At 36.7% G+C, this 12,298-nt stretch overlaps 2 protein-coding genes across 2 annotated transcripts; both read left to right on the forward strand.

Moving 5' to 3' along the window:
- The first annotated feature begins 1,159 nt into the window (after positions 1–1,159).
- LOC134801718 (uncharacterized) lies at positions 1,160–2,152 on the forward strand. Its single transcript, XM_063774316.1, has one exon. The coding sequence runs from the start codon at positions 1,160–1,162 to the stop codon at positions 2,150–2,152; it is 993 nt and encodes a 330-aa protein (XP_063630386.1).
- Positions 2,153–11,097: 8,945 nt separating this feature from the next.
- Positions 11,098–12,106, forward strand: LOC134801844 (uncharacterized). The gene has a single exon (XM_063774479.1). The coding sequence runs from the start codon at positions 11,101–11,103 to the stop codon at positions 12,070–12,072; it is 972 nt and encodes a 323-aa protein (XP_063630549.1). The 5' UTR covers positions 11,098–11,100; the 3' UTR covers positions 12,073–12,106.
- The last annotated feature ends 192 nt before the right edge of the window (positions 12,107–12,298 follow it).

Consider the following 12,298-nt stretch of genomic DNA (forward strand, 5'->3'; position numbering starts at 1 on the left):
GGTTAGGTTAGGTTTGTGTTATGGGTCAAACAGATCACTGTGTTATGTCTTTCCTGTAGACATACACAAAAGTTAAGGGCTATAAAGGTTAATTTTCTTATTTAACCCTTATCCACGTGAAAAGGTCCTCCTTTTATTTAGAGAACCATGATAAAATCATTGCTTACATGCCCACAAGCTGTTAACTATTGCCCACAGGAGAGAAAAATGTACTGTTCGCGATAACACCCTAGTTTTCTCTCCTGTGGGCAATAGTTAACAGCTTGTGGGCATGTACGTAATGATTTTATCATAGTTCTTTCAATAAAAGGAGGATCTTTTCACGTGGATAAGGGTTAAATAAGAAAATTAACCTTTATAGCCCTTAACTCTTGTGTATGTCTACAGGAAAGACATAACACAGTGATCTGTTTGACACTTATAATTTTTCAGAGTTGTTAATATTTCCAGCACAATAACAATTATGCGAAATGAGTGTTATGCGTAACATTACATTAGGACAATCAATTATTATGCGACCCAATATGGACCCTTTGATTACAGACAGACATACAGACAGACAGACAGACAGACAACGGTCAAAATCCACTATTAAATTGTTTAAACTATTTTAGCATAAAAGCTATTAACCTTGCTTCTAAACATGCGTAATGTTACTTTTGATTGAACTCACTCGCTCACTCTTTTTTTGTAAAAAAAAAACAATGAATTCTAGAACAATGATATCCACCGATCCCTGATGAAATGCACGGCCGTCCGCTCAGTGCTCAGCGACCTGAGGTGCAGTGGGCTCAGAGAACGGAGTTTTTGAAAAGACGTACCGCGTTTTTAGATCACAATACGGTTACAGTTTTGACTTTAGCTCGATAAAAAAAATCACGAATGTAGGTTTAGAATAAATTTAAAAAATTATAATAGATTTTGCAAGACTATAAACATGAAAATTATTTCTATAAATGAGCAATATTATGCTTGAGGGAACTCAGCGATTACTTTTTTTATTATTAACACACACAAAAACACGCACATCTCTCTCACTGAGCGTGAGGAACACGAACCTACTAGGCCTTAATTATTTTTGTCCAATATTTCTATCCAAAAAATAACCAAAAGAAGCTCACGATTCGTTATTTACATTCCTTATTTTCCAGACTCCGAAATGAAGTTTGCAATCCTCGCAGCCCTCGTCACCCTGGCCGTCGCCGCGCCCCCCACCACGCCTCCCACCGCGCCCCCCACCGAAAACGAAGAACTCATCGTCACCAAGAAGTTTTATCCCGACTCCTTCGCCATCTATACCGGCCACCACGACATCGTCGACATCGTCTTACCCTTCAACAAGATCAACGATCCTGAGGACAGCGATGAAGAGACAGACGAAACTGATATAACCATCTTCTTCGTTGAAGCTGATGTTAAAGACGACGGAACTTACGACTACAAAGGATTGTACACCTACAAGAACGGCGTAACCAAGAAGGTGCTTCAGAACGGACAGTGCACCACTTACGCTAAGGACAAGATCGTCTACTTCGGCGCTAGCGACGGCATCTACAAGTACAACGAAGCAGACCAGACTGCGACCAAATATGGTACCATTACTGACAGCGTCATCAGAATGGCTGTTGATACTGAACATGCTAACGTATATTACTTGACCTCTGACTACGTTATGTACAAATATGATGAAGATGAGAAAATGACCACTAAAGTTGAAGCAGTTAAGGACGCTAGAGACATGGTTATCGACTGGGACGGTATCATGTTCTTCTACGACGGCAACCACCAATTTTACACTTACAACGGCCAGCGTGTCCTTAAAATCGAGGGTCTCCCCGCTCATCCCGCTAAAGTAGCACTTGTCAGGCCTCCAGTTTTGATCAACGAGGTTTACGCTGTTATTGACGGCCGTCTTTATGAGCTAAACGTAAACGGTACCAGCGAAAAGGGGGCAATAAAGTTCCAGGCTGAACCGACCGCCTATGCCCCAGAAGCTATTCTGGTCCAATACTACGCGTACAAGCAGAAGATTTACTTGTATAAACTGGATATTATGTTTGACAAGAGCATCGAAGAACTGAATAAGTTCTTCGACGATAAGCAGGAACAGATCAACGCTTTCAAGAACACGAAACTTACTAGCCGTTTGTAATCTGTTCCGACTGAATAAAATTTTGATAAAAAATATTTTTCGTTCTTCGTTGTCACCTTGCTTGTAATCATAGATATAGTTCGTTTTTTTTTAGCATTAGAAAAAAAGTAACCAATCTTGATGTGACTTTTTTACTGAAAACTAGTTTTTTACATCGTCTGCTGTTGTACTTTGCGTGTTTACAATTTACATAAAAGTTTAGTATGTAAGTATAATTCATACAATATGTATTACAGTATAGTGTACCTACTAGTTTAAATGTACCAAGACATTTCTTGCGTGATAACAATAAAATTCAACATTCCTATAACCCTTCAAGTGGCGCCAGCGAAAATGCGAAAAGTAGTCAAGTGGCGCCGCGGATTTGCGCAAAAACAGTCACGTGGCGGGGCCCCGATGGGTGGTCAGCGCAGATTAAGAGAATTTTACAAAATCGTCGATTTAAGCTTTTCTATGTTTGGAAATATATTAAATCATATATCGTTATAATCAGCGTTAAATACGCTATTTGAATATAGCAATAAAATTATTGTAATGTTTATATATTGGGCCAGACCTAATCAAACTCCGGAAGATTGACATTTTTCAAGGTTCCTTGTTAAACATGACTACCACCATAAAACAAACGGATGATTGGAGGCAATTGCTAGTTAGTTATCAAATTAAGACTTTTATTTTTAAGATTAAATCATTTTAAGAGACCTACCATACAATTTATTTAACAAAATAATTTCTTAAAAATCAAGACTTAGGTTGGACTAGGCGGTCGCTCCCGAATGAATGGTCCTTACCAACAATTTTTATACCAAGTGTTTTTGTGTTTCTTACGGTATGCTATCCTTGTCTTACTCGCTACCTAATTTTGGGCGCAAGAAGAGCGTAACTATACTTTAAATGAGTTCAATTTCACCTCTAAATACGGCAACACCTCATTAACCATTCACTGGCCGACATTTTACTGGTTTTCGCATGTGTGTGGTGGGCCGCCAGTTTACTGCATTTCGATCCGACCATTCACGGGTTGACCGCCACTTGAAGGGATAATATACGCTATAAAGAATTTATGTTTTATTGACATTTTGATTTTATTCTAGAAACATTCTAGATTAGTATTTTTATACAATTTTCTTTTAAATGTTTGATCATCCTTTTGTGAAATTCTTATTATTAAATTTGATTTGTACTTATAACAATTCAATATTTTAAAATAGTCATAACTAATAATACACACCGGTATTGCTCCTGGTCGTCTTTACTACGGCAGTTCCAGGGGCCCATCTAGTGGGCTGCAAGACACTGCCTGCCTCGATAACGTGTACAGACATTGTTAGGGCAGGTGTCCGGACCGCGAATTTACAAAAGCTATACTATTTCAGTCACGACTCAGATTTTAATAGGTGAGCTTTTGTTTATGCATATTACTTGACAATATCTATACCGTTTCGGTAAAAAGTAGTCACTGAAATGGATTAGCTTTTTGCATACATATTTTCAAATATTATTCACGCCAAAACCTAGTCGAGTTTAGTAAGTTCAGGCACGTTTGAATGTGATATCTAAATTTTAATAATACTCATTTACTCAAATGATTTAGATTTTGTCGCGATATATTCAAACATTAATGCTCTCACAATACCTAGTCGAGCGGAGTCTCGCCGTCATTATTCAATATTATTCATCGAGTATTATTTGTATGACACTAAAGTTCACTGAATATTGATTTCAACAATTATTTTTTTACCAAATTACTTTTTACCTAGTATTCATGTAAATTGCCAAAAAAGTTAGAACTGCGACCCTCAAGAAAATAAACTGTTGCCAGAAAAGTGGCTTATGTTAGGTTAGAACTGCAACCCCCAGGAAAATGAACTGTTGCCAGAAAAGTCGTTCTATGTAAAAAAAAGTCGGTTCGCTGTTTGGTCGTAGTTCACCTAACACGCTCTTCCTCGCTTCGCTCGTCGTCGCACCTATCTTGACTCAGTGAACTCTGTCAAATGACTAGACGATATCGTATTAATAAATATCTAGCAAGTTGAATGATTTGACCAAAGAAATGTACTCCAAACGTTGTACACATAGTAATAATCTACATAACAATAATTCTATAAAGTAAAACGTTGTCATGATGAAAATTTGGCGAATGTTGGTTGCCAAAGTAAATCATCTGCGAAAAGTTGTCTGGCAAGTGAAATTCGGACAATAAAACTTCGGAGAAAAGGCAGAACACCGTAGTAAATCTAGGTCCTTAAATAAATCATCTACTTCGTTATGTACCAATGTATTATAAAATACAGTCGACTTATAATTGTATTACGATTTCACATTAAACATGTCCCAATAAGAAATCTCAACTGATATAGTTCTTAAATGAAAACAAAAATATTAGGCATTTTTAAGTAATTAGCACGAACGGTAATTAATACAATACAATCGGAGTCATTACTAAAATATTAAGTATTCAAGTTTAGATCGCAACAAACTAGCATTTGTAGCAACAATATCCATATTAATTTAGCCAACAAAGTCTATACGATTTCAGTAAATTTCTGTACTGTAATGGATTAGGGTTTGATCAAGTTTTGTCCAAACAAAAGCTAATCCAGTTCAGTTCGCATCTGGACCTTATCAGTATAGGCTTTGTAAATTCGCGTCCGGACCTCTCAGCAATAGCCCAATCTTTTGACCAGCCAAACTTCAACACCATAACCGGAGAAGAGTTTCCACTGTAGTTTACAGTAGTACCTACGCCAGCTGGGACTGATTTATATCTATTTGAGCGTTTCTTTTATTTTTTGCCATTTTATATATTGTGACCTTTTTTGCCACTTTTGTGTTATTTCTAGTCAGGATCGCGAGCTTTTTTCATCCTTATAGGAGAAAAAAAGTGTCCTAAAATTTCCATACATAACTTTCATTTTTGTTACCGCCATACAAAGAATTAATAATTATAACACTGTTTGAACGCCATTTGACTTTGATCCTTATTCTCTCACTGATATTTGTTAACTTGTTAAATATTAATATTAACGCCATCTACTCGAGCATAGGCTGAAGGTTATGGCGCCATCGCTCGAAAACATTGCACCATACCTTTGGCCTCTACTCGAGTAGATGGTGTTAATATGAATATTTAATAAGTTAACAAATATCAGTGAGAGAATAAGGATCAAAGTCAAATGGCGTTCAAACAGTGTTATAATTATTAATTCTTTGTATGGCGGTAACAAAAATGAAAGTTATGTATGGAAATTTTAGGACACTTTTTTTCTCCTATAAGGATGAAAAAAGCTCGCGATCCTGACTAGAAATAACACAAAAGTGGCAAAAAAGGTCACAATATATAAAATGGCAAAAAATAAAAGAAACGCTCAAATAGATATAAATCAGTCCCAGCTGGCGTAGGTACTACTGTAAACTACAGTGGAAACTCTTCTCCGGTTATGGTGTTGAAGTTTGGCTGGTCAAAAGATTGGGCTATCTTTTTAGACCATTTTAACCCCATTCAACAAGAAATAAGGTTTAGAATTCAATATACATGCATTGTACTTCTAACTTATTTTGTAAGTAAATTGGTTGGCGCCTACAAGAACAAAAGCAGATAATAGGATTGTAATAGAACAATGCCATTGTTAGTACAGGTAAGTGAACAAGATCAGTTCAAAAAATTTTAACTATAACACATATCAGTGAAATAATAAGGATCAAAGTCAAACGGCGTTCTAAAAGTTTTATGTTCTGACGAAAGATGGCAGTCCAATTACAATGGCTACATAAAGGTAAGGAAAACAATCTCCATGTATCAAAAAGTGGCTGTCAAAAAACCTTAACCCTTCAAGTGGCGGTCAACCAGTTAATGGTTGAATCGAAAAGCAGTAGCAAGCTGTAAACTGGCGGCCCACCACTCACGGGTCAATGCGAAAACCAGTATAAACTGTCGGCCACCAGTGAGTGGTTAATGAGGTGTTGCCGAATTTAGAGGTGAAATTGAACGCATTTAAGTATAGTTACGCTCTTCTAACGCCCAAAATTAGGTAGCGAGTTAGACAAGGATAGCATACCGTAAGAAACACAAAGACACTTTGGTATAAAATTTGTTGGTGAGGACCATTCCGCCTAGTTCGAGTTTACTGTTGATTTTAAGAGGTTGTTTGTAAAATAAATTGTATGTTAGGTGCCTTTTAATGATTTAATCTTAAAAGTAAACGTCTTACTTAGATAATTAACAAGAAATTACCTCCAATCATCAATTTGTTTTATGGTGGCAGTAATTTTTTTACAAGGAAACTGGAAAACTGTCATTCTTCCGGAGTTTGATGAGGTCTGGCCAAACGTACAAACATTATAATAATTTAATTGCTATAATATTCAAATAGCGTATTTAACGCTGATTATAACGATATGTGATTTAATATACTTTCAAACATAGAAAAGCTTAAATCGACGATTTTGTCAAATTCTCTTAATCTGCGCTGACCACCCATCGGGGCCCCGCCACGTGACTGCTTTTGCGCAAATCCGCGGCGCCACTTGACTACTTTTCGCGTTTTCGCTGGCGCCACTTGAAGGGTTAAATAGGTGGCGCTACAATACCTAGAATATTTGATAAAGAAATCAAATCATTGACAGCGCACTTCACTCCGTCACTAACGCCTACGTCCTTTAGCTACTCCAGCGCTACTCTGAAGAGATTTGGAACTATTATTTACAGCGGACTGCTGGACACTTTTACAACTGTTCTACCAAAGAGATTTCGCTCCTCCATGGGCTACATAATTTACTTTGACAATCCGTCTCTATAGACTCTATGCACTTTGTCTACACGAATAAAATAAAACCTATTTTGAATCTTGAAATCAGAAATCGTTAGATCGTTACCTATGTTTTACATTTGAAATGGAATATAGCTTTTTATTCGTTAGGTATTTAAATAAGTAATGCAAATTATTGTAAAGGGCATGCCCTCTGATCGGACTCGGATTACTCAGAACATGTAGGGTGAGTTGTTCATCAGTTTTTAACCATCCTTTTTTCGAGCGGTCATGTCACGCAAATTTTCAATTATAATAAATTATTGCGAACATTAATCGATAAAGTATTTAATTGGCTACAAATTGGCATTCAAGAAATTTTAGTTTTCCTTATAGGTTTGACATTGTTGTGCTTTTAGAAAGAAATGGAATTTGGCTAATAGTGTCCACCCTACAGTATTAACTAGGGAGGTGTTCTAGAGTAAATAAAGTTGTACACATTTAATCACTATTTTCAATGTTTTTAATTATTTATAAATAATAAGCCCCACAAATTTAACAATGCAGTTTTCAATAATTACAAAGATATATAATACTAAAAAAATAAAAGAAAATATTTTTAGTCATATACCTATATTATCCTCAAAAATCAACATTTTATAATATGGTGATTAACTGTAAAAATTCCGTTTCTAACATATGATAAGACGAATTATTATGTAATTATAATGGTAGTAACATCTGTTTATTTGTTGTAACCAGTTTCCATAATTATATATATAAGCTTTGTTATGACTGTAGCTTATTTTTTATCATAAATAACATTTATATTAAGTTTTAATATGACTAGCCATGGCTAAATGTTTGACATCAGATTTTGGTTAAATGATCGACACCCCCCTCCCGACGCGGTTCTGTTCATCTGACTTTTAAACTATCAGCTTAAGATACATAATACCTACGTCAATAGAGACTTGAAGAAGACATCGAAGCAGTTAAAATATTATTCTTCTATAACTGAACAAAACGGCATGAAGCGAAAAAAATCATATCATTATTTCTCAAAAAGTTATTACGATATATTGAAATTCTTGTCTTCCTCGTCCGTAGATGGAGCGAGCGAACTGTTAACTGGGGAGTAGGGCAGGCAAGTACTCAGGTATCTAATGCCCTTGGTTGCACCAAGTGGCAACGTCGAGTTTGCCAGATATTTGCTTGGCAATTTGTGTACCAGCTAACTGATGAACACCCGACCCTACATGTACTTTTCCATTATACATTCAAGCGATATCCAACCTTATATCAATATTTTTTAGAGCTAATGGTGTGAGTGTTTACGTCGCTTTCATTATCAAAGCACCTGTTATGTCTTATGTACCTACCTAATACCTAATTTATTTATAAATATTTAAGATAAATGTTAGGCTATCAAGTTAGGTCATATTTGTAGTAGCTTATAAGCGAATTTTGCAGACACGTTAAGTATTTTACGAGAATTCAACGGAACTGGTAAGGAAACTTTTATATTTATGAATCTTTTTTAAAACATTTTTTTTATTGCTTTCCTTATACCTACTTTTATGTGGGACATGTAACTCGTACTAAATTACCACGTTTTCTAATATAGACTATTTTTATACTCAATCTCAATTAAATGTTATTGAATCATGTTTATGAAATTATTCTAAAATGTGCGGCTCTACGTTATTTTATATAATATTTTTATTTAATGAAACGTAGGTACATTTCTTTTGCCAAAATTCGAAACAAAAGATAATTTATTGACCAAAAAACAGCATACCTTCAGATCGACAGCGCAGGCTTCGTCAAAATAAAACGTAGGTAGGTACATTTATTTAATATTTCATCCGCAACACGCATCGTCAAAATTAAATTCGTAAAATAATACATATTTTCTTCTTTTGCTTTTTTTAGGGTTCCGTAACTCAAAAGGAAAAAACGGAACCCTTATAGGATCACTCGTCTGTCCGTCTGTCACAGCCTATTTGCTCCAAAACGACTGGACCAATTAAGTTGAAATTTGGTACACATATGGAAATCAGTGACCCAAAGACGGACATGTAATAAAAACAAATGAATTTTAAGCATAGGGGGCTCTTTTAGGGGGAACATGAGAAAATTAAAAAACAAAGTTTTGCAAACCATATCGTGTTACATATTAAATGAAAGGGCTTATTTTGAGGATATCAAATATATTTTTTTTATGATTTTATATGAAATAGTTTAGAAGTTATTTAAGAAAATAGGCAAAAAATGACCATTCCCCCCCCCCCCCCCTTAACTCCGATACTACTGGGTCTAAAATTTAGAAAAAAATACACATAATAGTTCTTTACCTCTAGATGACAGGAAAACCTATTAGAAATCTAGAGTCAAGCGTGAGTCGGACTTAAGAAAAAAAACGCGGTTGGGCTGTTTTAGGGACACAGCCGTAATGGTTTACGTGAAACTCGGTGTGGACAGCTTTTGCGAAGGCCGAAGGCCGAGCTACGCGTAGGGCCGAAGGCCCGAAGCATCCCCCAGCAGCTTTTGAAACGCACGGCCGAAGGCCGAGTTGCGGGAGGTTAGTGTTCAAACACAGAACAATTATAGTACAAGTGTCTGAATGCGAAGGTCCGGAGCCTCCGACATGTGCATGCTTCCTGCAAAGGAGATCGTCGATTTTGTTCTATCTTTTGTTAAGCGATTAGGCCCGATACCTAAAGATTACTGGAAAAACGTATAAGAAGTCTGCAATTAAGCTTGAGCCGGACTTAAGAATAAGAATTGTGGATAAGCTCTATCAGGGCCACAACCGCAATTGATTTACGTGAAACGTGGTGTGGACAGCTAGTGCGAAGGTCGAAGGCCGAGCTCTGCGTTGGGCCGAATGCCTGAAGCATCCAAGAGAGGTGCCCCTCCACGCAAGGTCGAAGGATGAGCTTTAGGAGGTTAGTGCTCAAACAAACAAATAATTGGTTTAAGTACGAGAAGCTAAATGAGAAGGCTGAACTGCCGTATATCAGAGGGTCTACCGCGAACACCGATGTTCGCAAATTGCGGGGATTTCTCTTTTACTCCAATGAAACCGTAATTAGAGTGACAGAGTGAGATGCCAGCAATTTGCGAACTTCGAACAAAATTAAAGATAGCCAGCCGTGTGTGGAAAAATTGAATGAACAGTTGAATGTACTTATGAACTTCGCTTTGCTCGCTCGTTCGAAAATGTGTGCAGTACGGAACCCTTGGGACGCGAGTTCGGCTCGCACTTGACCGGTTTTTTCTTTTTTTTTTCTTGTATGTATATACAGAATGAAGATTCAATTTCAAGATATTATTTTAACAGAATTAATTAAGTAGAATCGTCAAATTGTAGTTGATTTGTTGTAAATTACCCTCGTAATATATTTTATGTATCTGCTATTATTTGTTTAGGTATTTAGGTGTTTAAATATTAGTAGATTTAGATCATTTCGCAAAAATCATCGAATTGAATTGAAATAATTTATGGTGAAAAAATTAATACCAAAATGTTTTCATGCAGACGCATGAATTTTTCACCATAAATCATCGAAACAAGTAAAAATTACCTACTTCTATTTTTTTAAATTAAATATTATAATAAAACTATCAAATGTCCAATTGAGGTGCAGTGGCTTTAGCCAACGACTAAACTTTGTTTTTCTTTCCTTTGGTTCTTTTTTTATTTTTTTCTTTTGTTTTTTTTTACGATTTTTCGTAGCGCTCTTTTTATGCACAATACGGTTACCAAAAATAAAATTTAATTTTTTTTAATAAATTTTGCGTAAAGACTAAAAACATGAAAATTATTAAACAAACGGGTCTACTGCGATATAATTTAATTGTTTTTACCTTAACTTCCGACGTTAGACCCGTTTGTGTAATTAAATATGTGTACAAAACGCGAGAGTTTAAAGTGTTATATGAAAATTATTTCTATAAATGAGCAATAATATGCTTGAGGGAACTCAGCGATTACCTTTTTTCTTATTAACACATACACAAATTAGAAAAAATAAATAAATATGATATCCGCGGCCCCGAGCACGCACGTCTCTCTCACTGAACATAAGCGAGAGAAGAACACGAACCTACTAGGCCTTAATTATTTTTGTCCAATATTTCTATCCAATAAATAAACAAAAGAAGCTCACGATTCCTTATTTTCCAGACTACAAAATGAAGCTCGCAATCCTCGCAGCCCTCGTCGCCCTGGCCTTAGCCGCGCCCCCCACCGAAGACGAAGAGGTCATCGTCACCCAGAAATTCTTCCCCGACTCCCACGCCATCTACACTGGCCACCACGACATCATCGACATCGTCTTACCCTTCAACGGGATCAACGATCCTGAGGACAGCGATGAAGTTACCGACGAAACTAAACTCACCATCTTCTTCATTGAAGCTGATGTTAAAGACGACGGAACTTACAACTACAAAGGATTGTACACATACAAGAACGGCGTAACCAAGAAGGTGCTTGAGAACGGACAGTGCACCACTTACGCTAAGAAGAAGATCGTCTACTTCGGCGCTAGCGACGGCATCTACAAGTACAACGAACAAGACCAGACTGCGACCAAATATGGTACCGTTTCTGACAGCATCATCAGAATGGCTGTTTATAATAAACATGCTAACGTATATTACTTGACCTCAGACTATGTTATGTACAAATATGATGAAGGTGAGAAAATGGCCACTAAAGTTGAAGCAGTTAAGGACGCTAGAGACATGGTTATCGACTGGGACGGTATCATGTTCTTCTACGACGGCAACCACCAGTTCTACACTTACAACGGCCAGCGTGTCCTTAAAATCGAGGGTCTCCCCGCTCATCCCGCTAAAGTAGCACTCGTCAGGCCTCCAGTTATGGTCAACCAGGCTTTCGCTGTTATTGACGGCCGTCTTTATAAGCTGAACGTGAACGGTACCAGCGAAAAGGGGGTAATTAAGTTCCAGTCTGAACCGACCGCCTATGCCCCAGACACTATTCTGTACCAATACTATGCATACAAGCAGAAGATTTACTTCTACAACTTGGTTACTGTGTTCGCTGAGAAGAGCGTCGAAGAACTGAATAAGTTCTTCGAAGATAAGCAGGAACAGATCAATGCTTTCAAGAACACGAATATTTCTAGCCGTTTGTAATTTGTTTTGACTGAATAAAGTTTTGGTAAAATTTGTTTTTCGTTCTTCGTTGTCACCTTGCTTGTAATCATTGCATAGTTCGTTTTATTAGCATTAGTAAAAAGGTAAACAATCTTGATGTGTCTTTTTATTGAAAACTAGTTTTTTACCGCCTCTGCATGGATCTAGTAATTTGGGTAGCCTAATTTTCGTGGAATATAGCGTATTGTTTCATAAAGTAGCCTCA

This window comes from Cydia splendana, chromosome 23, assembly GCF_910591565.1.
Source record: "Cydia splendana chromosome 23, ilCydSple1.2, whole genome shotgun sequence".
Taxonomy (NCBI): Eukaryota; Metazoa; Arthropoda; class Insecta; order Lepidoptera; family Tortricidae; genus Cydia; species Cydia splendana.

Excerpts from the sequence above, each read along its gene's own strand:
- LOC134801718 (XM_063774316.1), top strand. The coding sequence starts at position 1,160 with ATGAAGTTTGCAATCCTCGCAGCCCTCGTCACCCTGGCCGTCGCCGCG.
- LOC134801844 (XM_063774479.1), top strand. The coding sequence starts at position 11,101 with ATGAAGCTCGCAATCCTCGCAGCCCTCGTCGCCCTGGCCTTAGCCGCG.